The sequence below is a fragment of the Fringilla coelebs genome, assembly GCF_963513975.1.
Source record: "Fringilla coelebs genome assembly, chromosome: 3".
Lineage (NCBI taxonomy): Eukaryota > Metazoa > Chordata > Aves > Passeriformes > Fringillidae > Fringilla > Fringilla coelebs.
This window is the reverse complement of record NC_140030.1, coordinates 59635553-59663552: the sequence shown is the minus strand read 5'-3', so window position 1 is coordinate 59663552 and position 28000 is coordinate 59635553. Positions and strand designations below refer to the sequence as shown.

The 28000-nt window shown below is 37.5% G+C and overlaps 1 protein-coding gene across 2 annotated transcripts; it reads left to right on the top strand.

Annotated features, from left to right (window-relative positions):
- Positions 1–2: 2 nt before the first annotated feature.
- On the top strand, positions 3–27532 carry RGS17 (regulator of G protein signaling 17; the record flags this gene model as incomplete). 2 transcript variants are annotated; one of them, XM_084202015.1, is made up of 4 exons in its annotated part: positions 3–121; positions 22147–22224; positions 24071–24305; positions 27344–27532. In XM_084202015.1, the coding sequence occupies 4 exons, from the start codon at positions 3–5 to the stop codon at positions 27530–27532; spliced, it is 621 nt and encodes a 206-aa protein (XP_084058141.1). The 2 variants fall into 2 exon arrangements, with proteins under 2 accessions (XP_084058141.1, XP_084058140.1); XM_084202014.1 differs by having other exon boundaries at positions 22135–22224.
- Between the last annotated feature and the right edge of the window lie 468 nt (positions 27533–28000).

The window sequence follows — 28000 nt, the reverse complement described above, 5'->3', positions numbered from 1 at the left end:
AAATGAGAAAGAGGCAGCAGTCACAAAATGAAGGAACATCAGCTGTGTCTCAAGCACCTGGAAACCAAAGGCCCAACAACACATGTTGCTTTTGTTGGTGCTGTTGCTGCAGCTGTTCATGGTATGTCCTGTAGTATATTTGCTTCCATATCCACCAAAGGTAAACAATGAGAATGGAAAACACTGGGAACATGTTAACTTCTGGGAGAGGAGACACAATTTAACTTTTCACTTAAAAATTTGGTTTAAATATTCCCTGATTTGGTTGGACATCTTGTGATGGGGAAGAGGAAAGAATAGTAAATTCAAGCTATATTTATCCTACTAAAGCCATAACTAAATGAGAACATTTCAGTTGTAAAATGTGTATTTGTGAGTGAGAAACTCAATAATGAATATTTTATGGCTTGCATTCAAAATATTTTTTTTCTGCTTGTACTTCTGATAGTGCAGTTCTCTGCATTCAGGAGAATAAAAGGGAGATGGTCATAAATGTGAATATGTGGTGCCCTGTTATATTACTAATATAACAGGTAATATAAATAATAATACAAATTCTGTAAATCTGAAAACATGAGCCTTAAATTTCACTTTTAAATGGAGTGGCATAATTTTAGTGGCTGCTTGTCCCTTCCTCAACAAAGTGTTCACTTGTAAAGTCAAAGATTTAAAGTCAGTTCCAAAAATAGTTTTAAATTCTCAGCAACTTGAGATGCATCAGATCTTTATTTCTTATTTTTATGAACACAGTATTGAAATATAAGGTAAATGACATGCAGCATTGTTCAGAGCCTGTGCATCATATTAACCAGACAGTTCAGTTTTTTTGGAGTCACCATTCCTCTGTGTGTCTGTGTTATTTTCACTTCAATCACCCATCTGGCCCCAGTCTAAAACCTGAGGCTATTTGCTTCAGTATATTTAAAAATACTTACCAGTATATATGCACTAGGGATAGGTTTTTTTCCAAGATACTGCTACATCCTGGAGGCAGTGGCAGGGTGGACCCGCTTTGGCTGTTATTTCCAGTTTCACCTGAAAGCAGAGTGTATTTGGAGCAAGGATGAGCCAGAGCTCATGTTTTACCAAGTTACTTTGCAATATGTTCAACAATCCATATTGAGAAATAGGTGGAAGTGTATTAAACAGGAAGAGAGGGTGTTTTGTCACTTTTCTTCCTGCTCTGGGACCAGGGCACAATATCAGCTATGCTGTTACAGTCCAGAGATTCATTTACTTCAGTATCTTGTTTCAGGAAGTGGCCTTTATCAGATACCACAAGATAAGGATAAAACAAGCAGATATGCACCTCCTCAAACTACGCACAGTAAAACACCTCACAACTAATGTCAATCTGCAATTTAGGGATTTCCTGGCCCAGAGTTCCTTTTTGTGTGGTTTATAGACCTTGGTGGAATATTCTTTACTTGATTTGGCAAACCATTTTCTGAAGTGACTTCCTAAACTCATCTAAAATTTTGGCACCCAGGGTTTCTTCTAGCAATAAATTCTACAATGGGCCAGTGTACTCCCTTTTGTTTGTGTTAACCTACTAGAAATTAATTTCATTTAATGGTTCCTTGTTCTTATGTGAAGAACAGTGACTAATTCCCAGGAAGGTCAAGATTTTATAGAACTCTCTCATATCTTCCTTTACCTGTTTTGTCTTGCACAGTCTTCTCTATTTTAATCTCTGTGATACAGAAACTGACCCAGACCATGATTTATCCTTATCTGTCCTATTTATTCACCTACCTTGTGTCTCTCTATGTCTCTTTCTTATTCTACTATTTCCTGAGATGTGTGACTAGATCTGTGTTGTTGAGACAAGAGTGCGCCATGTTTTGTGTTTGCTCTTGAGTTTTGTTACTAATTCCTAGCACTCTGCTTATTTTTTAACAGCCCCAGAGATGATGTTTTCATGGAACTATCCACCCTGAATACAACATCTCTTTCCTGAATGAAAATAAAGCCCATCATTGTGCATGTACAGCTAGGGTTGGCTTTTACTTTGCATGCTAGAATATCAATAAATAATATTCATATAATATCAATAGTATTCATATACTGTCAATAGTATTCAATACAATATCCATCTAATTTCTAAAACTTAATGACAGCTGATTTCACTTTTTCAGCAAGCTGTAACTCAAGAAATCTTAAATTTGACAATGATACTCTAGCTTGAAGCTCTTGTAACCCTTGGAGTGCCTCCAGTCCTTAGAAGGCAATACCATTATATATGTAAACAGCTTATGCACATTAAACTTAATTATTAATTATTGATTTAAAACAATTAATTATTGATTTAAAACATAGGGTATCCCTTCAGCTGCCCTATTAATTTTTTTTACTGTCTTTCAGGGTTTTTCAGGGCTTGAGGTTGGGAATTTTCTTTGCAAAGTAGATTAGACAAAGCATGGAGAAATCCTGTTAGCTAGTTTTCAAGATTAAGTTAAATAAATCATCAAAGGAACATTTACATCACTCATGTTTGCTAAAATCAAAAAGACAGAAAAGGTGATGTAATAAGTATTTTCCAGCTTTAACTTCTAAGATTCTGTAGTAGAAACTCCGTTAGAGGAAAGATGGGACAAAACTTTGAAAAATGCAGTATGAAATGTTTCAGAATTTCAGTTAAAATTAAGTAACTGATTGTGATGCCAAATTTAATAATAACTCTTAAAAAGTAACTAACTTTATTATTCTCTCATATATAGGGGGTTCTAGTTAATTAATTCTCTAGGGTAGTTCTCTGTAATAGAAAAGCCTAATCAACAATTGTAACAGGTTCTCTGGACCTAATGTAATTACATGCTTTCCCTAGCTCCACAGGTCTTTGTATTTGAGTAACATTAATTTCTCAAGAGATACCTGTCTGGAAATGTTTCTGGATTCATTAATGGGAAAGGCAGTGTTCTATCAAGATAAGAATTTTCTTCAGCTTTTTCCACCTGTGTGTTACTGATGATAGCTCTTACATCACTAACCACTTATTGCCTCAACTTCTTCACCATTCACAGAAATGGGATGTGCAGATTTTATTAAAAAATGTTCCATTTTTACTATTCAAATAGCTAGTTCAGTAGTTCCTATATCCAAATAGATAATTAGAATTCTGAAAATATCTTTTGTGAATCATGTGGTGCTTGTTTTCTTCTGTTCTATCCTGTTAAAATCAGGATAGGCATTAAGTCTTCTATTTGCACAACAGCATAGGCAAATATTCACACCTTTGTTTGGGGAAATAGTATCTTGCCTAATAGATGCTTGTCAAGAGCAAAAAATTAGAGAAATTATTTGGTACACCTTATTAAAAACCTTTTAAAAATTATTTTTCTCTAATATATCTTTCTTAAAGATTACAACTATTTGAAGGACTTCTCTACTGCTATGGGATAATCCTTGTAGGTAGCTCAGCCCCAGGCTGAGCTTACTTGCTCCTCAGCAGCAGGATGGAGAAGAGAATCAGAAAAGTGAAAGCAACAAAACTCTTCCATTGAGATAAAGAGTTAATTGATAAGGCAAATCTGTGTGCATAAGTAAAGCAAAACAAAAAATTCATTCACAGCTTCCCATCAGTTCAGCCATGTCCTGGAAACCCATGGTCCATCACATCTTACAGTGACTTGAGGAAATGGAAGCTACAAATCTCAACCTCCATCCTTCCTTTTTCTTCCGCAGCTTTTATTGCTGATCCCAATGTCATATGGTAGGGAATATCCCTTTGGTCAGTTGTGGTCAGCTGTCCCAGATGTGTCTCCTCACAGCATCTTATGCACCCCCAGCCAGCCCACTGACCAGGCAGTGTGAGAAACAGAGAAATCTTTGATGTTGTTCAGTGACAGCTCAGCAGCAGCTATAACATTAATGTGTTATCAACACTGTTTTGGTCAAAAATCCAAAACATAGCACCACAAGGACCCCTATGAAGAAAATTAACTCCATCCCAGCCAGACTCAGTACATTGGCACTGATAATCATTAGGACAGAAAATTGCTCAGTTTACAGGGATAAAGCAAGATTTATTACCAAGGTTTGCTCAGACTGAAAAAGAGTGGAGATTAACAGTACTATTAAGATGGCTATTTTATTTTAATAGGTATGCTCATGAAATTGCCAACTAGTTTAAGCTCTGAACTTGTTTCTGAGTGCAAGTAGTGAAGGGAACCCTCGTCCTCCTCATCAGTGGAAAAAAATAAAGCACTTCTGAAGCTCCCAACAGGAAATGCTTGTCCCCTTACAGCAGAAGCAGAAGATACATCCCTGTGATGACCTTCCTCTCTTCACTGACCAGACATAGATCTTAGGCACTCATTTCAGGAAGACTGCCTAATTAAAGTAGCTAACAGACAAGTACCAGTCATGTACCTGCGGTCCTGGACTGAATCTCCCCATGCCTTAAGCTTCTGCAAAGCTCCATTTCAATAGAGGACAGAAGAATGTGCTTCTTTATGAGGCATCATTTCAATGACTTGGGCAGCCTGAGACTTGCAAAATTTGCAGTAAGTCTTCTGACATGACATTCCATAATTTCCTCAATTATGCTTTCTCCAGAGAGTTGCCCATTTAGTACTTAGAGCTGTGACTTTAAAGATTTGAGCTCAGTTTGACAAGGTTAGAGGAGTAAGCCTGCTATTTCACCTTCCCAACCTTATTTAGAAATCCATTACTCCAGCTTCCTGAGCAGACATGAAACTAGTTGCTTTCTTGCAACCACTTGTAAATTACATTCTTCAAAAAAACTCTTCAGGCACTAGCACAGGGAGGTTGGCTTTTCTGTCAGTTTTACTTCGCTTTCTCCTTTGTCTCCTACCCAGAGCAGGAGTCATATCTTTTTATTCCATCTTTCATAAGATGCCCAGTGAATTTGAAAACTGTGGGACACTGATGCCCAATAATCTGTCTCCTTTTACTGTACACAGAAGGCTCAGAAGGGGTCTGACATCTACCTTGCAAGAGACCTTAGCAGTATGGCAGTCTGGGGGATAAGGAAAGGCTTCCAAGGGATAAGTGATCACTTGGCTTCACCTGTAGCTTGATTGAAGTGAGTGAGCTGAAGGGCCTTTACCCAAAAATGTAACTATTAAAACTGCTGAAGACTTGTGGAAGAGAGTTTCCCACACACAAGAGATCCCAGGGAAGATAGGGTATTTGCCATCTTGGCAGTAAACAAGAGTTGGTCTTGGCAAGAAGCCTCTCTCCTCAGTTCTTATAACTTGTCTATGACTGCTGTGAGTTACTCTGAAATTTCTTCCTGATGATGTTGCTACACAAATATTTTTCTTTATTAAAAGGAACATTTTCCTTGCAAGAGTTTCACAGTTTACTTGGGCCTACAAGAAAATATTTCTGTCACTTGTGCAATGAATATGAAATGGCAGACAGTTCTATGAACAATTTTAAATTGCATTAATACCCATTCTCTATGGGGTTCAGTGTTATCCTTATAATAAACAACATGCTCTAAATGCAATAATAAAACCAAAAAAAACCCCTACATTTTTTTCTTTATTTTTTTTCTTTTTGCATTTCCCACCTCTCTAGTACTTTGAGAAGAATAACATTTTCCTGGCATATTCAATCCTAGTTTGTTATCAAAAAATTGTGTCAAGGCTTTGCATGAGTCTATTCAAGATTATTTCTGGGGGCTATAGTCAGGGCCACTTTATTTCATTTAACTGTTGTAGAAAGTTTTAAGGACAGAGAAGCAAAGAAAGGATGGAAACAAAAAAAAATTTAATGCAATACATTATAGCCACATGTTCATAGGTTTGTGGAAAACTAAACCCATATCCTTTTTCCCATGCCTGTCTGCAGCAGAACTTTTAGACTAGGAGCAGACTAGAGGTGGACTGGTACAAAAAACTCACCCAGGCCCCAGAATTTTGTTAAAGCTTCTGGCAAGAAAAGAAAATTTTTATCTTTGAAAAAGAAGCACTGATTTTGAAAAATGTATTTTGGCTTTTAAATTTGTTTTTAATTCTTCTTTTCCTCCCTGAACACATAGGACAACACATCTAAAACTCAATTCTCTGTGTTTTACCTTTTCAAAACATCACATCTGTAAAAAAACGAATATGGAAAAGTGCATCAGGAATTTTTTTGCTGTAGTCCAGAATACAGAAGTGCAAGTTACTGTTACTCTATTTTACTGAAATAGAAGGTGATATTTTTAAAAATATTTAATAGGAAAAGATGTTCCAATCTGAGCCTTTTTATACTTTAAAATATCAGAGAACACTGTTACATTTTTACCACTTGCTATTGCAGAGGTCAAAGATGAAAACATTCCATCTCTTCCTGGAGAATAATTTATTCTGAGGCAGAGAAGCCTTAGGAACTTGTGCTTTGTGCAACTATGGGACAGTATCATGTGATTATCAGAGTGCAATGGCAGAACTGGTGCTTTCTTAGGAAAGTAACACCAGTTCTTTGATGGGTAGTATTTAAAGCTGGGTAAAATCCACTATCTGTCTTGTCACAGAAGCTACTGAACATGATATTTATGAAAATCAGTCTTAAATCACCCTGTCTTTAAATCCACATATCCTCAGTGCTGAACCCATGAGAGAAAGCTGGCAGACATTCCTGTTGTTGATGGAAGGCACCATGGGGTGAGTGTGGACTGAGGATTTAAATATCTAGTCCTCAGAAATGGGCCTCTCAAAGTTCCCTGAGATACTTAAAATAAAAGAATTAAATTCTCAGCATTTGTAAAAATAATCAGAATACACACTGAAAATAAATAGCTTGTCAAGTTGGTTTTTTTTATACTTCTGTAAATTAACAGTGCCTATTAAACACTGCCCAAGAAAAGCATTTCTTTTCCCTTTAAAGCAAAAGAAAAGGATGATCTCTAAACTGAAAAAAAAAAAAATCAGATCAGGGAAGCATGTCTTCCTAATAAGTATGAAATTTAATAAGCTCTTTTTCCTTTGCAATTAAGACAGGGGAAGTGATTTTGCTGCAAATTTATGGAAGTTTAGGTCCTCAGGGCAGCCTGGAGACAGGTGGCTGTGTGCACGCTGGCTTACACAACTCTCCTAGGGCAGCACAGCCTGACTTGCCAACCTCTGGGCTTGCCCCCTTCTGTGACACTAGACCAGATTGTCAGTGTTAGCCTAATAATTCCTGGAAGCCTGCTCTCTCCTTGAGCCAGACCACAAATTTACCTCATATGGGATTCAACACACAGCTTATCTCATACTCCAGAGCTGGCAAGTAAAGGCAGGTTTGACCTCTTCTTGCACCTCCCTGTGAAGCAGATGTGAAATGCTGCCTTTTCAAAAGAGGGGGGCACATTTCTTTGCCATAAGGTGTAAAGGAAGGTAGGCTCACAGATATGCTAACTGCTCCTAACTAGTAGTCTGTCATTTTTTCCTGCGTCTGCTTCTAGAGAGTAAGATGTGAATGCAGGAAAACAAGATGTTACTGGCAAACCAAAAGGACTTTAGAAATAAGATTTACAGAAAACAAAAAATTTAATGTGCAAACAACTAAAGGAAGCTTAAAGTTAACCTATTCATGTCATGAGAACCTGCCTTGGTCACTATGGAGCTCTCGTCTGAATCAATCAAGTATATCTCACCTCCTCTCATAAAAAAGCAGCTAAGAAATCCTTTAATCCAAGCTAATGCACCACCTTTTGTCTTCTTCCTTTCTTCTTCTCAGCATCTTGCTGCATACCTCCAAATTCCTGTTGGAGCACAAGCTCTTGCACAGCCTTGGAGTAGGAGCAAAGACAGTGACCCACCAGCTCCCACAGCAGAAAGGCATTTCCACAGGAAATTTGCCAAGAAGTAGATTTGATGCAGGCCATTGCTTTCTGGGACATGTAAAGTAAATTAAAATCATGTCCTTCTCTGGGAGAAAGCTGTAAGCTACACACTGCATTTATTTTGGCAAGTGGTGCAAAGGGGTAATTGCTAAAATGCTGCCAGTCTACCATGAAATCGTGGTGGAAGCACAAAGATGCACAAGACACTACACAGACGTTCAGCACATATAAATAATTCTGAATTGGTTTCCAACCAAGAACCCTGGTTTGAAAAAAAAATTAACACTGTAAACTAAGTCCATGCAAACTGATATACATTTCTATTTTCAAAGGTATGAGGAAAACTTGTTTCTCCCCATAATAAAATAGCAAAAATAGAAGGCTAGTGCAAAGAGTGGAGCAACAACTTCTTCTGCAGCTGGTCTGTTAGCTTTCATCACAAGACAGTGGTAGAATCCTCATTAACATCAAAATCAGCCCTGGGCTTTCTGTGCCAAGCTTTCCTAGTCTCAGGATTTTAGTCTTAATAATTAAAACTTTGAAAGTTCATTTCATTTTGAGGAACAGATGGAGGCTCATGTGTTTACTGATATTTTTCCCCATCTGCGATAACACAAGCAGGTTAGAGAATGAGTAGACTGTAAACATAATAGACTAGCAAATTTTAAATAAATGTTTCTGAAGATTCACAAATAAAATGCAGATTCCTTTGTGTGTAGTACTACTAAGATACAAACCCCTGATCAGTCAAACTGCATAAAATAGCCCTATTTCAAGCAAACATTCTGTAAAGAAAATTACAGTGAAAAAAATCAGAACTGCAGTTCTTCTAAATTGAATAATAAATACATGCTGAGAAGGGATTTGGGATTACACAAGGCTTGTTCTAATTCAGTGGTGCAAAAGATACCAACAGTAGCTCCTTAGAAGGAGAGAGCAGACTAAATCTAGTTAACTTGAGAACATGATCTTGATTCTGTCCTGGCAGAGCACACAAGAGTGTATTCAGGGACAACTGCTCTTGAGGAGACTGGGAGGGAGAGAAAGCAGTGGCAGAATCACTTCCACTGGTGAAAAGCAGCTTGATGCCTCCTCTGAGGCTGTTTAAGAGATGGATTGTTTCAGAGCATCAGTATCTTGGCTCTCCCTCACCCCTCATACCCATTTTCCACCTGCCTGTGCCAAAATGCTGTTCAGCTTGGTGTCTGTGGAACACTGGCTGAACGAAGATTCGTAATGTCATGACAGATTTTCTGTCACCAGAGCACAGCTTGACTGTTGCTGTGGGGAAAATAAAAAAACATAAGGAGTGCTGAGAATGCCTGAGTCCAGCTTATGCTGTGAATTACAGATATTAGGAGTTTGGAGCCTTTGAAATCTCCCCTGACAGAGTTTGGGCTGCTTTTGGTTTTCTTATGACAAATTTGCAATTAGATATTTACTCAAAGATGCATTAACTCAGAAGTGCAGGGGAAACCACATAAACAGAGAAGTACATAAAAGGTCACAACGGGTCTGAGATCAAAATATCACCTGAAGTAAGGCATGTTGATAGATGGTGACATTTTAAAGGTGCCAAAGTCCCCTTCCACACCCTCTGAACTCTATTCATTGTAGAACATGATCTACAATGAATAATTGTAGATCACATTTAATATTCAACACGCAAAAACAATAACAAAACACCCTTATCCAAGTTAAACCCACTGACAGTGTCTACACCACTAAGTAAACTAAGCAGGGCCAGGGTCTGATGGGCTACAGTCAGCCTGTACAGTAAATTATTAGCAAGTGTTAACTCCCTGGCAGAGATTTGACCAGTGCCAAAGTGCATTCCCAGCCAATGCCCTGCAGCAGAAACCCTGTTTTGGGCATGGGCTTTAGTGGACTGGGGCTATGTGGTGCCAGTCAACCTCAGGACTCTCCCAGAACATTTTATCTGCAAGAATAAATGCAGCCTGTAGTTCCAAACCAAAAGGGGAAAAAAATTAGGCTGCTAAAATCTGTCAGCAGCAGAATTTCTATTTTGCATACGTTTAGTTTTTAACTGTGCATAATTCCAAATCGGTTTAAAATGCCAGTTAAAACAGGAATAAATGTCTAGCACTTTAAAGAGAAAAAATGAGAATATTTCATGGAAATGAGTCTGGACCTCTGTTAGGAAGCACTTATTAGATGGAGATCCGCTCAGTAGAAAAGTGGGTCAGACATTCATTATGTGAGTCAGAAAGGCAAAGGAGATCTGAGTCTTGTCTAGTCATCCTTAATAATTCCATAGCACATGCATTTGTCTAATGGCAGCTCTGGTTCTTCTGAAATACCTGGTTGAAGCCCGGATACTGGCAGATGCTGAGCACCCATTATGAAGGAATTGGTAATTTCAGTTCTTGTTGACATCCATGCTGAAAGTGCTTCCCAGCTGAGGGCCTTGTCTTACAAAATTTGGAAACCAGCACCAACAAAACAGATGTCTGTAATATACACAGACTGGCATGGAGGGTCTCAATTCTGTTTGTTATTTGGAAGAATGTAAAGTGAATCCCCCATCTTACTTGACTGTGATGTGGATAAGCATCAACTAATTTAGTCCACGCTAATTTCACAAAATATGGTGTTGCTCCTACTTTAATACCTGAAAACCAAGAATAATAAAGAAAAAGTCACTACAGAAACTGAGACTAGGCTCATTTATCAGAATTAGTTGAGACCATTAGGTATGCTTGCTAGTGATTTGGAGGGCTTTCATTCATCTAGCTACCCTTTGAAAGGATTCAATTTCCATTTCTTTGAACAGTACAGAACTGTCACTTTTAATTGTCTCAAATATATGAAGGAATGCTTGCAAAATAGCTGTAGCCATGAGTGAGGATGCTGCAGATTGCCTAGTAATTAAATGTATCCATCATAGAAGATGGAATATGAATGGTAATATTATTCTGAAGGAAGGAATTAAGCCAGACTCGCGATCTGTTGGGTGACCTGACAAGAGAAATACATCCTTGAGTTGAATATTACCTAAAGCAGCAACCATCTCTAAACTAATGGAAGAAAGCTAGAGAAACTCCACTAGAAATCATTGGTAAGCAAACTTTGGCAAGCCTTGGGTTTCTTACCTGTACAAAAATTACATTCCACATATGAGAATAAAAATCTGAAAAAAATATCCTAGAAAGGACTAGCAGTTCAACAAAAGTTGCAATTACTTCTGTTGTGGCAATCATTATGTAAAAGTAATATAAGCTCTTTAATGTAAAATCCAGCAGAAAGCATATTTTTGTACAGATTTTCAGAAGAACAAAACATTGTTAGTAAAAAAGAGTTTAGGAAAGTCAGATTGCTTTAAATCACTAGTCCTTCCCTCTCTGCACAGTTATAAATTTTGTTCTGTGTTAGTCTAAGTTTGAGGGAGATATTGTCCTTTATTTCAGAAGTTCAAGTGCAGTGCACATTGGTAGTTTCCATCTGCCTTTGAGCTCCTGCTGAGCTGCAATATCTGCAGGTAGGAAGATTAAATAAGTCACACAAGAGCAGAGGAAGAAAACAACACATTCAGCAAGGCTGTCCATTAAAAGGGCCAGTCTTCTTTCACATAACATTTAACCTGCTTTGACATTGAGAACAGTTCTCTCCTTCACTCTGAAGTCATCCTGAAATGTAAATATAATTGCTTTTTTTTTAAGTAGCCCCCCCCCCCCCCCCCCAGAATATTCATCAGTTGGAGTCTCTTTTAAAATGTGTTGCTTGTGGCACTACTGGCCATGCCTAGAGCACTATATCCAGTTCTGGGCTCTTCAACACAAGAGCCCTGGGTGTACTGGAGATTCCAGCAAAGGGCCTCTAAAAAGATTAAAGGACTGGAGCTCCTCTCTTGTGAGGCAAGGCTGAGAGACCTGGCATGGTTCCACCTGGAGAAGAGAAGGCTCAGAAGGATCTTAGCAATATGTATAAACACTTGACATGAGTGAACAAAGAAGATGGAGCCAGGGTGTTCTCAGTGGTGCCCAGTAACAGGACACCAGAGACAAGGAAAACAAGCCAGAACACAGGAGGCTCCCTCTCAACATCAGGAAACACTGAACTCAGTTTTAAGACTGAAACTCAGATCTTAAATTTTTGCAAAACATTTCTGAGGGTCCTTCTGAGTAATTTAGGAGAACGTTCCTTTTATCAAGGGTTTTCCATCAAGTTAGTTTTGCCATTACCAATACATTTCAGAACATTTTCTAAAAGACAAAAGAATTAATATAAAAATTACATCAAATATCACATTGCAAATATGAATTTATGATGGAAGAAGTATTGACATATGGATTTTTAATTCTATAAGGCTTTTCTTTCAAATTTTTCATGGGGTCCAAAAGGAAAATGTAGTTTGGACAAATTTGACCATTTGTCTGCCAAACATACACTAATTTCAACTTTGATGGAAAATACAAAAAGAAAACTTAACTTGTGGCTTTATAAAGAGACTGTTAATCTGACTGTCACTTCAGAAGAGAAAAGGTTACCAGATTTTATGTCTATTCCATTTAAAAATATTAAATATACAGGAAAGGGGAGAGAGTGAAACACTGGAACTTTGCTAAAACCTTTTAAGTACTTGCTTTACAGAGCACATCCCTCTATGACTTACTTTACTTTAGTACTCATATTTCAATAAGGATGATCTACCTTCACTGTGCCACATGGGATGCAATTTAATAACCTTATATAATGATCTTACATAAACTCCATCCTGGCCAAGATTTCCCATTTACAAAGGGATGATTATACTCTTAAGCAGTAGATCATTTGGGTTCAATTCTGCTTCTACTCAAGCTGAGGAATAGCCCAACATAATACTATCAGGACAGAGCTAAATGTCTTAACTGACTAGATCTTAATAGCCTGAGGTGTTCCAGATATCTTAAACTGTGATTTCCACCAATCTCCTTTCTCTTTTATGGTTTATAGTTGAATCTATATGGATTTTTGACCAATTAGGCTGAATGCTGTACAGTATTAAGAAAGCACAGCAATGAAAACCAGTAAGAAATCAAACCCACTCTCCCCCGCATTCAAAGTATGGCAGAAAAATACAATCTCAAATTAATTGAGAAATTCTTATTTTTCATGGAAAAGTTACAGCTCCCAACAAAGATTATCTGGCCTTATCATATACCTTTGAACAAAAGAACGCACAGAACTAGGTCCAGGTTTGCACAAGGAAGAAAGGTAGGACCCTATTCATCTGTAGTATTTTAGTGTATTTCCTTCTGAATTCTTCAGTATCTCACAGGGCTAAAAGCTATTCCTTCACACAGAAAAGTTGAAATGGCACTGCAGTAGCAGCACTAAAGGACAAGCACAGGAGAATGGGCAATGATTCTTTCAGTCACCCTGGATTGCTGCTACAGCACTGGTGTCAGAAATAGGACAGTGAATGGGTCAAGATGCCCATCTGTAGGCACAAGGGGCTTTGACTACACCTCTATTCCTGTGTCCACGCACTCCACAGCTGTACTGTCAATGCCACTCTTCTAGAAGTCTCAACACTATTTTAGGGAAACAAGGATACCTCAAACACAAGAGACAAATGCAATTTTTTGCTGTGCTTTGGGATTTTAATGCTGTAAGGCATTGTTCTTCACACTTCTCTCCATAGCTCTTAGTATTAACATGATTCTGGGTGAAAAATGGAGATGCTGTTTGCAGCACTCTGAGGCTTTAACAAACACTCCATGTATCATGAAGTTAAGAGTTATAGCTGCTGGATTTCCTGATGAGCTGTTTTCTTAATTGAAAATCACTTGTCTCGTAATCAGAAAGCCTACTGGAAAAGAAATCTGCTGTGACAGAATGTAATTTTTCTAAAGAGCTTCTAAAGTTAAGCACAATATTTCATTTAAATCTATTATTTTACTACATTAACTAGAATTACTCACAAAGGAGTAGTAAGAATAATGCTAACTAAAAATGAATAAAACCAAGACAACTGATTATTTCATTTTAAAATGTAATGATAATTATTTTTAGAAATATCAAAAGCAGTTATGAAATGTCATTAAACTTTTCCACAAACACTATTGTGTTAGAAATACAATTCAGAAGTAAATTAATTTTAACTTTCAAATCTGCACAAAAAACAAACTCAGTTCCATTCAGCTGCATTCTCCATAAAACCTTGGTGGAAGAGCCTATGAAACAGCTTCTGCATCCATCCTGGGTAGGAAAAATCAGACCGGAAAATTTACACCTTGTGCTCCTGCTTGGCCCACAGTATTCATGGTATTCAGAAATGTGCATATGGGAGCCAGAAGTCTGCCTGCATTTAATATTACTGGATCCTGAGCAGAGGATCCTAAGCTTTTTCATGCACATTCATGGCACATAGAAGTGCCCAACCCTCTGTTACAGACTATTTCTCAGCTGTGTGCTCTTCAAACAGAGATTAAAAAAGAGGGAAAAGTATGAACTACAACACTACACACACTACATCATAAATGGAATCAAGGGGGAAAATACAACAAAGAAAAATTGGAAAAGAAAAAATTGTAGGCTTTCTAGTCATTGGAAGAGACAAAGCATTAGCAGAGACAAAACCACTTACTTCATTTTGTCTTACTTTTTGTGACTTATGAGAAAAAAAACCCAGGCCAGTTATTACTGCAGCCCTTGTGGTTAAAGGCTAAAACAACGAGACTACACTGTAAGCTGAACAAAGAGCTGGGAGGTTTGTGATTCCACATCCCTCACCTGATGCTTTGAAATACTGGAGGCGTTTTAGCTGTAATACAAAATCTCTAGGACGGTTAACTTGCAAATACTTGCATTATTAAAAAACAAAAAAAAATGTTTGGGGTTTTAGCTACATGAGGTAAGACTCACAGAAGCAGATGTCAAGGTTATAAATTCAAGCTGGAGTCTATGCTGGATTGCTTTTTTTTTAAAAAAACAATTTGGATCATACTTGCCTCTTGCACCATCTTATCACCTAAGGCAAATGTAACTCTGGCACTCAAAAGACTCAGCACCACAGGTACCTGGACTTTTTGAAAGGAGTTTATAGTTTCAGTGGACAATGCCAAGTGGGCTGATTATAGCCTTATGGTGACTGCTGGCTTTGCCCCAACAGACTGCTTTTCTATGTCAGTCTGCTAAACACAATCTCATTATTTAGTTTTAAGCACAAGACAAGTAATTTTTTACTCAGAGTACGATGTAGCTATTTTTAATTAAATTTCTAACTTGTTTCCAATATAAAATTCTACATCCTACATTTCTGTATTGAATTCAGTGAAGAGCTGTAAATCATTGTCTTGTTAAAGAATTGGGATTGACACTAATGACAAAAAAACCTTCACTTTTTTTTTATCTGTTTCTTATTTGTAAAAAAAATTATTATGTTCTTCTGACTGAGTTAAGACCATATTCTGATCAGCCTAAGCAAATGATTCCATAGGCTTTAACCACCATTTCCCTTCAAAGTCTCTCACAGACTACCAAGGCAGACATATGGGAATAACAAATTTACTACACATCACTTATGCTTGCCTTGCAGACCTCCAGGCATCCATGTAAGCCTCCACTCTCGAATTCATTTATTGCCACAAATTTGGCTGACATTTTGAACATACTGGTGCTATTGGAAGAGTTGTAGAGCTTTAGTCTTTCCTGCTATTCTTACAAGGACATAAACTCGAGGTCAGATAAGAGATGGGTCCCCTTTCTCTCTAATACAGCGAGGGACTTAAAGGATATATTGCAAGTTTATCTGAGCCTATGAAAATGTCTGTACATGGCATTGCCTCTTCCTAAAAATAATGATTCTAGGTCTAGTTTTTCTCAGAATAATTATTCTGGATATTATTCACTTACTGTAACAAAAAAGTGAATTCTTTCCTAAACTTTAATAGAAACAAGTTTTTTACCCTTTACCTCAGCTTTAAAAAAAGAGCTATCATTGGATAATATTGTTCACATAACATTTCATTCTCATCCTATTTTTGTGACATTAAAAGGGAGATAGAAGACAGTGATTTGAGATTAGCTGTAGCTGTATTGTTCTGTATGAATGGGTCACAATAATATTGCAATTATTTTTGATTATTATTGCTTTGCAAAGTGTGGCAAAATCATCATTTTCCTCTGTGCATAAACAAACACAGTCTTGACTAGTATTCAGGGACATCAAGCTTAAATACTCTAGGTGTCAGAAAAAAACGAGGTGACAAAATGATTTTGAGTCATAAGTGAAATCAGGTTTCATTAAAAAAATTGAAGAATCCCAGTATAGTTGTCTTTTCCATTATCACACAGCATATGGGATATTGGGACCACATCTATCTCTGACATCTAACAGAGCATACCTCAGCATTTAGGAGTGAGCTTCTGCATGCAATTGTGTGAACAATTGATTTTTTAGTGACTGACTCTTGAACCCCAGTATTGAAGACAGTTTGATCAAATTGAACTGCAATCAAAAATCAAAAAGATACTAGCATGCAGATTTTTTTCATCTGAAATAAAACAATATTTGTTCATACAGTATTTGTCCGGGCTCGGGCTGTTATTTGTCTCTGCCCAGACAAGGGTGAGATGGGCTCGCTTTTCGGGCTCCAAAAGACAAGGCTGGACTCTCAGGTTCGGTCTTCAAGGTTGTTTATTATTTCTTATCTACAAAAATTTTCTTTCTGCCCAGCCGGGGTCTGACCAGCAAGGCAGCCAAAGGCACTCTGACTGCCCACAGGGCGGTCACATCTTTTTATAACAAAGTCTACGTAAACTATATTTATCTTTTGTCTCCAATACTTATAATTTTTATTACTAAGTGTACTTTTACTATAAACCTATCAAAAATACCTACGTCACCCGGAAAATGGAAGACAAGAAGAAGGAGGCAGAACCATGTGGCAGGCCTAACTCCCTCCATCTTGTTCTTCTCCAACCCCCCTGTACCAAATCTTTAAAACTATGCTTAAGCTTATAAATGTTCTATTTCTATATCTTTTACACGCCAGTGATTCTTATGTCCCCACATATAGGTGGAACATCTCTTGCAGGGTCAAAGTTGAGCCACCAGGTACTTTTAGCAACATCCCAAGGCTCCCGGGCTCCCCAAGGGTTCTCTCGGTAGCTCTGGCCTTCAGGAGAAGTGCGCTGAGTTCCCACAAGTATGTTTTAAGCTTAACACTTGTAATAAAAGGAAAGGAATCAGAGAGCAGGGAGCACAGGGATCAGCAGGAGCACACCCATTTTGAATTGAAGAGTGAAGGTGTTTACTCAGCTGGCAAAAGATTGAGACAAAGATGGGGACCAAGAGTTTTCAAAACCACCTTCCCCTCATTCCAGGAAAATGCACTAAACATATGTTCTTGTTTTCATGTGCAGTAATTTGTTTGTTTAAAGGTTTTTCTTCTTTCAATTAGAAAAGATATTTCCTATCTGGATCTATTTGGTAAATTTGGTAAACTGTGTTTTTTAAGACTTTTGGTCATTTTACATTATCTACAACTGTTATTTTAAAATAATAATTAAATCTTGATATCTTGAGGCCTTTTGTGGGGAGAGAGTTGTTGGGGTTTTTTAGAAAGCTAATGTCTCTTCATCTGATGATAATAAAAATTTCTAGGAGTAGCATAGGGTGAAGTGCAGTGCCAGTGAGATCAATTCTTTCAAAGAGTCGATCAGTGAAGGAAACCTGTCAGCACATCTGTTGTCCAGAGAATCTCATCTCAATATTGATTTTCATGTGAAAACAAAATTCTGTCTTTAGATTATGTATGGACAATTGATTTAATGTGACCTTTGGCCTAGAATAAGGAAGATTTCTCTGTTACATTTGTGGCTTGAGGGCTCATGACCCTGTTGCGTGACATAAGCATGTCCAGCCTAAAGTGCAGTCAGTGCCCAGCAGACTACAAATTTCAGCCAAAAAGTAGAAACTAAGCACAGATCTCCTAAACAGCCAACTCAACAGCCATTCACAGTGTCCCAGTTTGATTTCTACTCCTTATCTGCATGGCAGCACAAAAAAACACCATTAAGGCAAGAGGTTTTAATAGTCACATTATCTTCAGTGCCAGACATAATCAGAAAATACTATGAGGAGATATTGCATATGAGGCACCTAACAGAAAATACCTGAACGAATGGTACCTGGTCAGCCATGCAGGGGCAGAATATTAATCTTGGCGCCTCTCACAATGGCATGGTTATCTTGCCATAATGAAAACAGTAATTTCACTGATTTACTAGATTTAGCCCACTGGTACATGAGAACATGACTCTTGGGAACCAATTAAATGCCATTTATGAAGTGGATATACAGAGAGTGAAAGATCAGGTGCAAACTCTAAATTACCTTCAGTTTCTTAAAGGCAGTAGAAGGCAAGTGCAGCAGTAGGGATGCAATTTTAAAAAAGGCTAAAACCATCCGCTGGAGGAAGAGTCAGTGAGATATTTGCTCTTAAATTAGTTCAACTCTTGATGATTCTATGCAATCAACTTGGCTTTTTTATCTTCTCATGCAATAGGGTGCTTCAATATTGATTTAGCTATGCAATTACTCAACAGAGTAATTGCTTAATTGCTTAACTTGAATATTAACAGTCAAATAATAGCAGCTAAATAAATAAATATCAGTTTTCTAAATCCCAGCAGTACCCCCAAAAACACATCAGCTAGAAACCTGGACAGACTTACCCTTATTTGCGGTCATTTGTTCAATATGTATGCTTCTTCAAGTAGGCCCTGATCATTAACTTTTTTATTCATAAAGCATGTGAAGTTGCAAAATAGAAATATCTTCACTCCAAGCAGAAATTACTCATAATAATACTGTTGCAGTAGTTCAAGAAACTTATTGGTTTTGTAGCAGTCAGGAACTCAAGCTATATTTGAAAGGTACATCAAGCTCAGGCCACTGAAGTATTTTTTACTGTACTCTCCAGAGCAATAAAATCAACACAGGAGTGGGCAGAACAAACCTTCCATCCAGAGATAGAAAAAACTCATACTAGTGCTTTCCATTTAAACTCTGCATTTAGACATCCCAAACTCTCCCTTTTTAAGGCATTAGTAGTTTTCTTGTGCTTTTATCATGGGTAATTTGCATCTCTAAATTTTAAAGATATCTGATGGGGGGTGTATTCCAATTAATAAATAATACCAAAGATGTTAATAACACCAAAGGTGTTCATTTGCATCAGATGTCTCTCTAGTGCACCTCCCTTTCATTTAACTACTTTTTGGTAAGGTGTATCCTCAATTTCCTTTTCTTAAATCCTTAACTAAGATAATTTTCTGAATCTTTAGCCTGTTACTTTTAGTCTGTTTAGTATTACACTATACAGCAAAATCCTTCTGACACAAACAGCTAGCTTCAATGATGCATTAATGTATCAAGGACATCAGCTCAGGTATGCAGAACACCTTTGCTGCTGCAGACTGCTTGAATTCCATAGAGAAACGTGGACAGATAGGGTGTTTCCAGCTGAATTTAGCAACATAGGAAAGAGCAGTGCAGTGTTTTGATTTCAAGTTAAAAGGTAACAAACTCTTATTGTGATCAGTTACTTAAAGTCTGCTTTCAAGCTAGCTTTGCAATCAAAAATGCTTAAATATTTCTTTTTCTAAGAGATCATGAACCAATTCCTTGAGTGAAAACGAACATACCTGAATTGAGTGTACTTGAGTATACAAATGATGGTTTCATTCACAGGAAAAACATATTAAAAGTAAGATATCTGATGGAACTCTAGCCTTGACAGATGTAGAAAAATAAAAGTTGAAATTTAGTGCTAGTTTTGTCACAGGAAACATAATGCAGACTTTAGGCCATGACGCATTTCAGAAGTATCACAGTTTTAAATGCAATACCCAAACATGTTCCAAGCCAGTGAGGTTTCTTTCTTTGGAGTGTTGTCTGTTTTGCAGCCCTAACTTCAGCCATTAAACTCCAGTTATGAATGGTGAGATGAAGGAATCAGGGCCAAGTGTATACCTTGCATTGTCACTACTGTATACATACCAAAAACTGCATACTATGTTCCAGGCCCACAATCTGAACTTTTTATTGTTTGTTTGTTGTCTGGGGGGGTTTTAAAGAAAATAAAAGTGAATACTGTCTATTAGTTATTCCTTTGATAAACAAACATTGCAATGAATTCAACATGTCCTTCTTGCTCCTAGTCCTATTCCTCTTTTTCACCACTCACTACTTCACTATCATTGTTTCCCTTTCATCAACCCATGACGGTTTTCCCAAGTCTAGCAGAAATTTTGCATGAGTAAAGCAAACAGTACTTGATCCCAGACAACAAATTAAATTAGTAGTGTATACTGACTGCTCTCAGATGAGTCACTTTCTACTTCCAGTAAGACTCTGCATCCAAACCTGGAATGTCTGGTGTCTGACAAGTAAATTATCTCAGCATAGCTTAGTTGCTGTTCATGTGATGGAGGAAGGAAAACAGGAATGAAGGCAGCTTCATTCTCTTTCAGGCAGACTCAAATGAACACCCTATTGCATTCGCAACCTACACAAGCTGTTTCCTCCCTCCATGGTGTTATTCTTCCATGGAACCAAAGGACACTGCTTTCTGCGCCCAGCAGAGAAGACAAATGCTGCTCTACGTATGGGCTGCAAAGGAGGGAAGGAGGGAGGGAGGGAGAGAGCTTTGTGCCTTCCCTGCTTCTCCCTCACTCCAACTTTGTGGTCTGGCCAGATGCAAGGTGACTCTAAGCAGTTACATGTATGGACTTAAAGATTACAAGACAGAAAGAAAGTGGATGGTCCCTTTTTTTTTCTCCTCCTGTATATGGAACTCCTTTCTGTCTTTCCTGGGTGCTCCCTCTATAGACTGATGAACAACAGGTCAGAGGAGACAGAAAGGCTTTTTACCTGCCAACCCCAGAGTTCAGGATGTGTTGTTTCTCCTGCAGCAGTTGATGACACCCTAACAACCTTAGCAGCACTGGAGCTGCATTCCTACGCTGTAACAGGGGAAGCAGGACCAAGGGCCTGAACTAAGGTCTTGGCAGGTAAGTGAAGGAGCAACCAGTATGAAAGAGCTTCGTTTGCAAGTGTACGTCTCTGTAATGTTTAAGTCTTAATATGTGCTCTGCTTTACCTGGGAGCTTAAACTTCCAGTTTTCAGAAGAGTATTTGAGAATACCTATTAGCTCTGCCAAATGCTGGAAAAAAATGTTGAAGACACTCATAAATGGAGAGAACCTATAAAGGAAGATTATTTGTGCTAAAGATGTCTCAGAGCTGGGATTCCTTCTTAGAGCTGAGCAGGAGTTATTGAGATTAGTGGGGGAGGGAGAAGCTTTATGCTACAAACATATTTTTGTAGCAACAGAGTGACTGAGACCATCATTGTATGGTGAATACTTAATATTCAAAACATGAGCTCTTGAGATTAGAAGGGGGATTTTTTGCTTGGTTGCTTGTTTTCTCTCAACTGGACACATAGGGAACACCTGATGAAAGGAAATTCCCATCTCCTTACTACATTCCACTTCTTAATCTTAATTATCAGAACCAGGTTTTCCACATGAATATCTCTGTCACTCAAAACATACTTTATTTCAGTAGTTATCAGGAATTCTGGGTTTGCTGGCAATACCATATTCCAGAAGATTCACAGAAAACACACACAGAGGAAGTCTTTACCACTATAGCAAATCTAATTTAAAAGATATTTGCAAAAAAATAAGTGATTCTTGTTAGCATTTCTAAAAAGAAGCAAAAAAACATTAAAAACATCCTTGCATAAAGGAAGCCTTTCTTTTCCTTGCTTGTGGTAATATCAGGGTAATGGATGTCTTTCTGCTCAGAAGCCAGCATGTTTTACTATTTGGAATGGAAAACAAATTTAGGTCAGAAGAGGAAATCATAAGGAGCTGCCACATGCTAAGTTCTGTATCTGAGCCATCTACTGCCACTGTATCTTGGAGAGAGAAAAGGGAACATTCATAAAGCCTGAAAAACTATCCAGAACTGGTGGGGCATCAAAGCCCCATCAATATCCAGTTCAGATATTCATATCCCCCCTACTCATACTGTTGCTAGTATTCTCAGTTAACTAAGTGAAATTACTCCAAAAGTGACCTCTAAGTATTTGCTCATCTTTAAGTAGATAAACTGTGAGCTTCTAAAACACTGCATGTGCTAATAGCAACTGTAAATTAATATTCATCATAGTTCAGGGGAAAAGTCATTATAAAAACTTTTCTCTAAGATTTAGACACAAGAGTTAAAAATTATACCCTATATAGGTCTATATCTTTTAAAAATTTGCAATACTATAGTCATTGTTTTAAATTAACTTTCTCTAGACAAAATAAAGTGTTGTACTACATTGCAGCCTCACTGTTAGGAATGAAGATAGAGGAGACAATGCAGGAAGACCAACACATACGACCAAATTGGAGAGTATCCAGGTCATAGAAGAATGGTAAGTTGGTCAAACTGTTATCTAATAAGTGTTTTGTCCTTAACTAATATCGAGAATTGTCTTGGGTTTAATTCTTTGGGAATGTCCTTTTCACTGCATTTCCTCCAAAAAATTCTGAACAAAAGGAAGCAAAATCTGTCCTGACAATGAAATGACAGCAGAGACATTCACAAGCCAGGCTTATTTACAGCTTCTTTTTTGTGGGGAAGAACCATGGGGAGAAATAGAAGGTACATAGATGGTTCCATATGTAGGTCTCTATGAGAAGCCTCTGCTGCCTCTGAGAGTACTTTTTCCTTTCTCTCCAGACAAGAAGAAAAAAAATGGTCACAAGTGTACTTCATGACCAGATTTTTAACGTGCTTTCATAAAGCATCTTGAACTATGGTTTCACTGGAATTAGGAAAAAAAAAACCACATATCTTGCAAACTAGGTCAAACACACAAAGTCTGAGCTTCTACTTCTGTCTAAAGTTTGGGTCCATGTTTGTTGTGTGGGGAAAAATGGTAATCTGTCAGGGACCCTGAATTCTCTAATCCCATAAGAAGGAAATTCAAACTTTAAAGGACATATATGATGACAAAAACAACCCAAACAACTCATTGCCTTTATTGCTAATCATCATCTTTTTTGAGAAGACAATATCATAAATTTCTACAAAATATGATAGTGAAGAGCTTCCCAACAGACAATAAGGGACCCCAGGTTGTTTGTCAGCCCCATTCAGCTCAGCAGGTTCTTTGCACTCTCCTCAGCGGAGAGTGCAAAGTCCTGAGAGGACTGTTCACTTTATATCTGAGTTTAAACTTTTTCATTCAGTTTACAATTACTTTACAGTGAAACAATTTGTGATTTATCACAAATAGCTTCCCATCATCCAGTCTGCCTTGCATATAGAGAAGGAGTTGATAAATTGACTTGAACAGAAATTATATAGACAAATGTCACTTACTGTGCATCATGATAACACAGACAGTAATGACAACAGCTAGTAAAGCTCTTGTTTTGGATCAGGAAGGGGAGGCAAGTGCTCAAAATTAAGTTTGAAACTATATTAAATTGTTGCTAAGTAATCTGGAGAATTACTTTCTTAAGCTGCTGGTTACGTTAATGGATTAGTGACACCAGTAAGTCTTCTGATCACTTACCCAGTGCATCCACTGGTAAAAGCCAGGAAATAGTTTCCTTCAGGAAATGGAAATAAGGACTTTTCCCCATTTCTTCTCTTTCCTGTTTTGCCAGCAAAATCCATCGCATCTCATGCCAAAAGATCATCATTCAGGTCAATAGCATGAAACAGAGGGAAGCTTAGCAACCCTTACGTACAAGCACAGAGAAATATGCTAATTTAAAATCTCTCTGAATTAGTACTTTGTTTGGCCTCATTAGTATGCTTTTGGCTGCCAAGAGCTTTTTGTTTTTCTTGTTCCTCCTAAACCAAATAGTGTACAGTCACCATCAGAGGCAGGAAGGGACATCAGGTGTCATCTAAACTCTTCACGAAAGAGTCTGTTTCCAGCTTCCTGGAATCTCCTTTAACTGCAGAGGCAGGAATTCAGTGCTATTGTAGGATTTTGTCTTTGAGCCACATGGCTAAGAACACCAGCAGAAAACTCATAAAAAGTCAAGTGCATTTCTTATAGCATTAAACACATTTAGTGGGCTATGGGGATAATGAATGCCCAAGTGAAGAGCAAACAAATTTCCCCTGTTATTGCTGAAGTTTTTTTGCTTCCAGTTTTCATCTTGGACTAAAGTCGAGTCGAAAGGAGAAATTTTGGATGAATATATGAAAACACTGTTACAAAAATAGAAGCATATTTGTAATGATATTTTCTCTTGCAGCCAAAACCCTACTGCAGATGAAATTTTGTCATGGGCTCAGAATTTTGACAAGATGATGAAAACACCAGCTGGGAGGAACCTTTTCAGAGAGTTTCTTAGAACGGAGTATAGTGAGGAGAACCTGCTTTTCTGGCTTGCATGTGAAGATCTAAAGAAGGAACAGAACAAGAAAGTTATTGAAGAAAAAGCAAGACTTATATATGAAGATTACATTTCTATACTATCACCAAAAGAGGTAAAGCTGTAAATGTTACATTTGCACTTTCTGTTATCTCAGAGCAGAAATGTTATACACTGGACTGCCTGGTGAGGGTCTCAAAGTCAGTCAGATTAAAGTCTTAGTATGATCATTAAATCAGGGAAGGAAAGGACAGAAACAGTAGAGCCACAACACATCCAAGTTCTCTATAAGGCTCAAGAAACTCCAGTAAGAGAAAGCTGAGAAATAGGTTTGCCTCTTGCTACATCTCTGACAGGGAGAGGAAATAAGTAATGCAAATGGATTTCTGGAGAAAAAGCACCAAACTTAAGGAATTTAAATCAGAATCTTTATGGATTTATCTGCTGCTACAATTGTCTGGGAGAAAATCTGAATTTCTGCTGGTTATTCCTATGTGAGAGTCCAAGAGTGAAGCTGACATATTTTATCTAATGAAATGTATAATATCTAGGGAACTTTATAATATTTTATTCAACCCTTTAACTGAAATAGACAAATTTTGAAATTATCTTCACCTGTAGTAAAGAAAAATCATCCCTATCAAACCATGTTTTGTAATGCAAAGAGATACATAAAGATATAAGCACTATAGGGTTTTTCTTAGGCCACATCATGTACTTTGCTTTGCTTTATCTTTGCGCATTGCATTTGAATTTCTACTCAATGGCATTATGCTAATTTATGCTCACTGTGGAACTTCCTTCCTACATTTTACTTTTTCACTACATTCAGTAATAATTTGCAACTTCATTCATATGAATGAAGCCAAAAGTGAATTATAGCTCCATTATCTTCTCTTGTGCCATGGTATCTACTTTTGCTTTGGAGTGAAATACAATTGCCAATACAGCAAGCTAATAATAAGTTTTTATTCTAATATTGTTCTATATTTTTATCAGATAGGTATGTGATGAATGCTCAATTGTCTTTTTAAACTAAGACAAATCAGCATTTAAAATTCAAACACTAACCAAGCATTGTTTGACTTAGAGTTTAACAAAGCTACTCACAAAACTGGTGCACTGGACGCATACAAATCTCATCAATCCAGTTGCTCCTGCCCATACTGGAAATCTTAGGAGGCAAAAAAGAACTGTTTTCTATGCATTAGAACAGCATGGGAACTGAAAATTCTTGTTCATCCGGGCATCCCTTTCCAGATGTTACCTTTTGGCATAAGAGCTGATATATTTAGCATGACTGGTACAGTAAAGAAGTTATTGAGGCAGAAGGTCTTAGTGTTCTGAACAGATTCATCTGTTTAGTAAGAAAATACCTTTAGTAATTACAACTAGTTTTGCCATCTGGCTTTAGTGAGTCACTGAAAAAATACAATGCAAATTAACAGTTCCATAATTAATTTTGGGTTTTGCATTCTCTGAGTGCAATTAACTTTTATTATGCTCAGTGGCTCAAAACCCAACTATCCTGCCAAATTTGAGGGTTTTTTTATCCCAGCTATTATATTTGATATTGAAGAACCAATTAGCTGCACAAACTTCTTTTTGTTGATATAACTGTGTGTGCCTGGGTGTCAGGGGGAGAATTGGTTAAATCTTAGTGTCCTTTCTGCGCTCTAGAAATGCAATGGTCCGGGCTTGAAATCTTTTCAAACGCGTTCTGAAGACACATGGTTGCAACACTGCCACTCAAAACTACCATAGTACTGTACTCCTGCCCACACTCACTGGCTGAGCAGCACAACTGCTCACTCATAGTTGTGCCTTGTGACTGACAACCAAGTGAGAGCAAATATCAGAGAAAAGCTTGTCTGCTCTGTCAGTAGTGTACTCCAGTACGCAAACAATCCAATAATGCCAGGTTCTACAGCTGGTACTGAAGACAGAATGAAAATGTATATTTACTTTTCCCTGCTGTACCATACTATACCACACTACACCAGTATTTTTCAAAGACTTTGCTTCACCATGTATGAAAGCACAGGCTGACACATCCAAACATATTCTGAGTTTTCAGCTTGGTTACCATCCTTCGTGTATCAAGGTACCTTAATACATGGAGCTTTTAAGGGTTGAAGTCAATCCTTCAGACAGTATGAATATCTTTGTACAGTTGCAGAGCAGTAGGGTCAGATTGAAACTTGGTGTAAATCACAGTGTCTTAACTGATCTCTTCTTGGCATTTATCTACTCAGGATTTTAGCCCTTTTCTTCTTAGCTGAGGGAACCCTTGCTGGTCCCAGTGGGACTTGCTGCTGCTGCCATTTCATTTAATTCAGAACGCATTAATTTACTAGGTTTTATAGCATGTTGTGGATAAACTGTACATTCACTCAAATTTCTAAAGGGTATTCTAAAATCATCTGGGCATTCATCCCAAACATAATATGTCCTTTTCAGCCTGCCTAGGCACAGGAGTTTATCACAAATGGTAAGTAAATGAGAAGCTAAAACTGAAACTTGCTAACAACTTCAATATGGATATATGATCTCCTGAAAGTATGAATTACCCGATGTTAAAGAGTTCTGACAGGAAGAAAAAATCTGAAATAGTTAATAATAATGGGGAGGTTAACACAATAAATATTATAAAAATCCCTGGGTAATTTCTAAGGAACAAATGTAGTGCCTGAAAAAGAAAGAGAAAAAAAAAGTCTCTAGGGCAGCCAGATAAGAATGATGAATAGAAATCTTCAAAAAGTTTAACCACAAATGCTCAGGAAAAACCCTGTCACTCTCTGAATTCATTTCAGAGAAACATTTTTAAATGCATACAAATTATTTTTTAAGGTAAAACCATATTTTTCCAAAATACATTTTGGAAAACTGCAGTTGGACTGTATGTAATCTGCTATACAGCCGCATTTCACTGTACAGATCTTAAGATGGACGCAAAGACCAAGTCAAAACTGAAATAGAATTGACGGTCTCAGTGCATTACCCAGTAATTTTGTGATGGTTCTGAAAGAAGCACAGAGCATTACTTGAGAAACCGATAAACTCAGCATGTTCAATGGAGCCCTGAGAAACAAAGAGACATATTACAGCTTTTCCAATGTTATTGTTTCATTATTCTGTGCTCATCTTCTTCAGGTTAGTCTTGATTCCCGCGTGAGAGAAGTGATCAACAGAAACTTGTTGGATCCCAGCCCCCACATGTATGAAGATGCCCAGCTCCAGATATACACCTTGATGCACAGAGACTCTTTTCCAAGGTTTTTGAACTCTCAGATTTATAAGTCTCTTGTTGAAAGTATTACAGGCTCTACTTCTGAAACTTAGTTTTAATTTTAAAATAAATAACTTGATTTTTTTTTTTTTTTTTGGGTGGGTGGGATGGAAGAAAATTAGTTTAATAACATCTGGAGCTGGGTTCCTGGAGAACTACAGTTTAGCACTACTCAGGCTACTGTGAAGAAAAAAAATACATATTATGGTCTCTGTCTACATTTTTACCAAGGTCCTCCTTGCTCAAGATGGCGTGGGAGGGGATCAATGGATTTGCCAAAATACATTTGTTTCACACTCCTTTCACCCTACTGCAGTCAAGATTGCAATGATGTATTTGTAGTTTTATGAACAGTCTCCTTGTGTATCCTCACACTGCATGTGCAAGGTAAAACTGCTTCACTTACCACTTAGTTGTTGCAATATTTAATCAAATAACATAAATGATAGCTGTATTTAAAAACTTTTTTTTGTGCAATACAGTCCTATGGTACATAGAAACAATTACAGCAAACCAGAAAG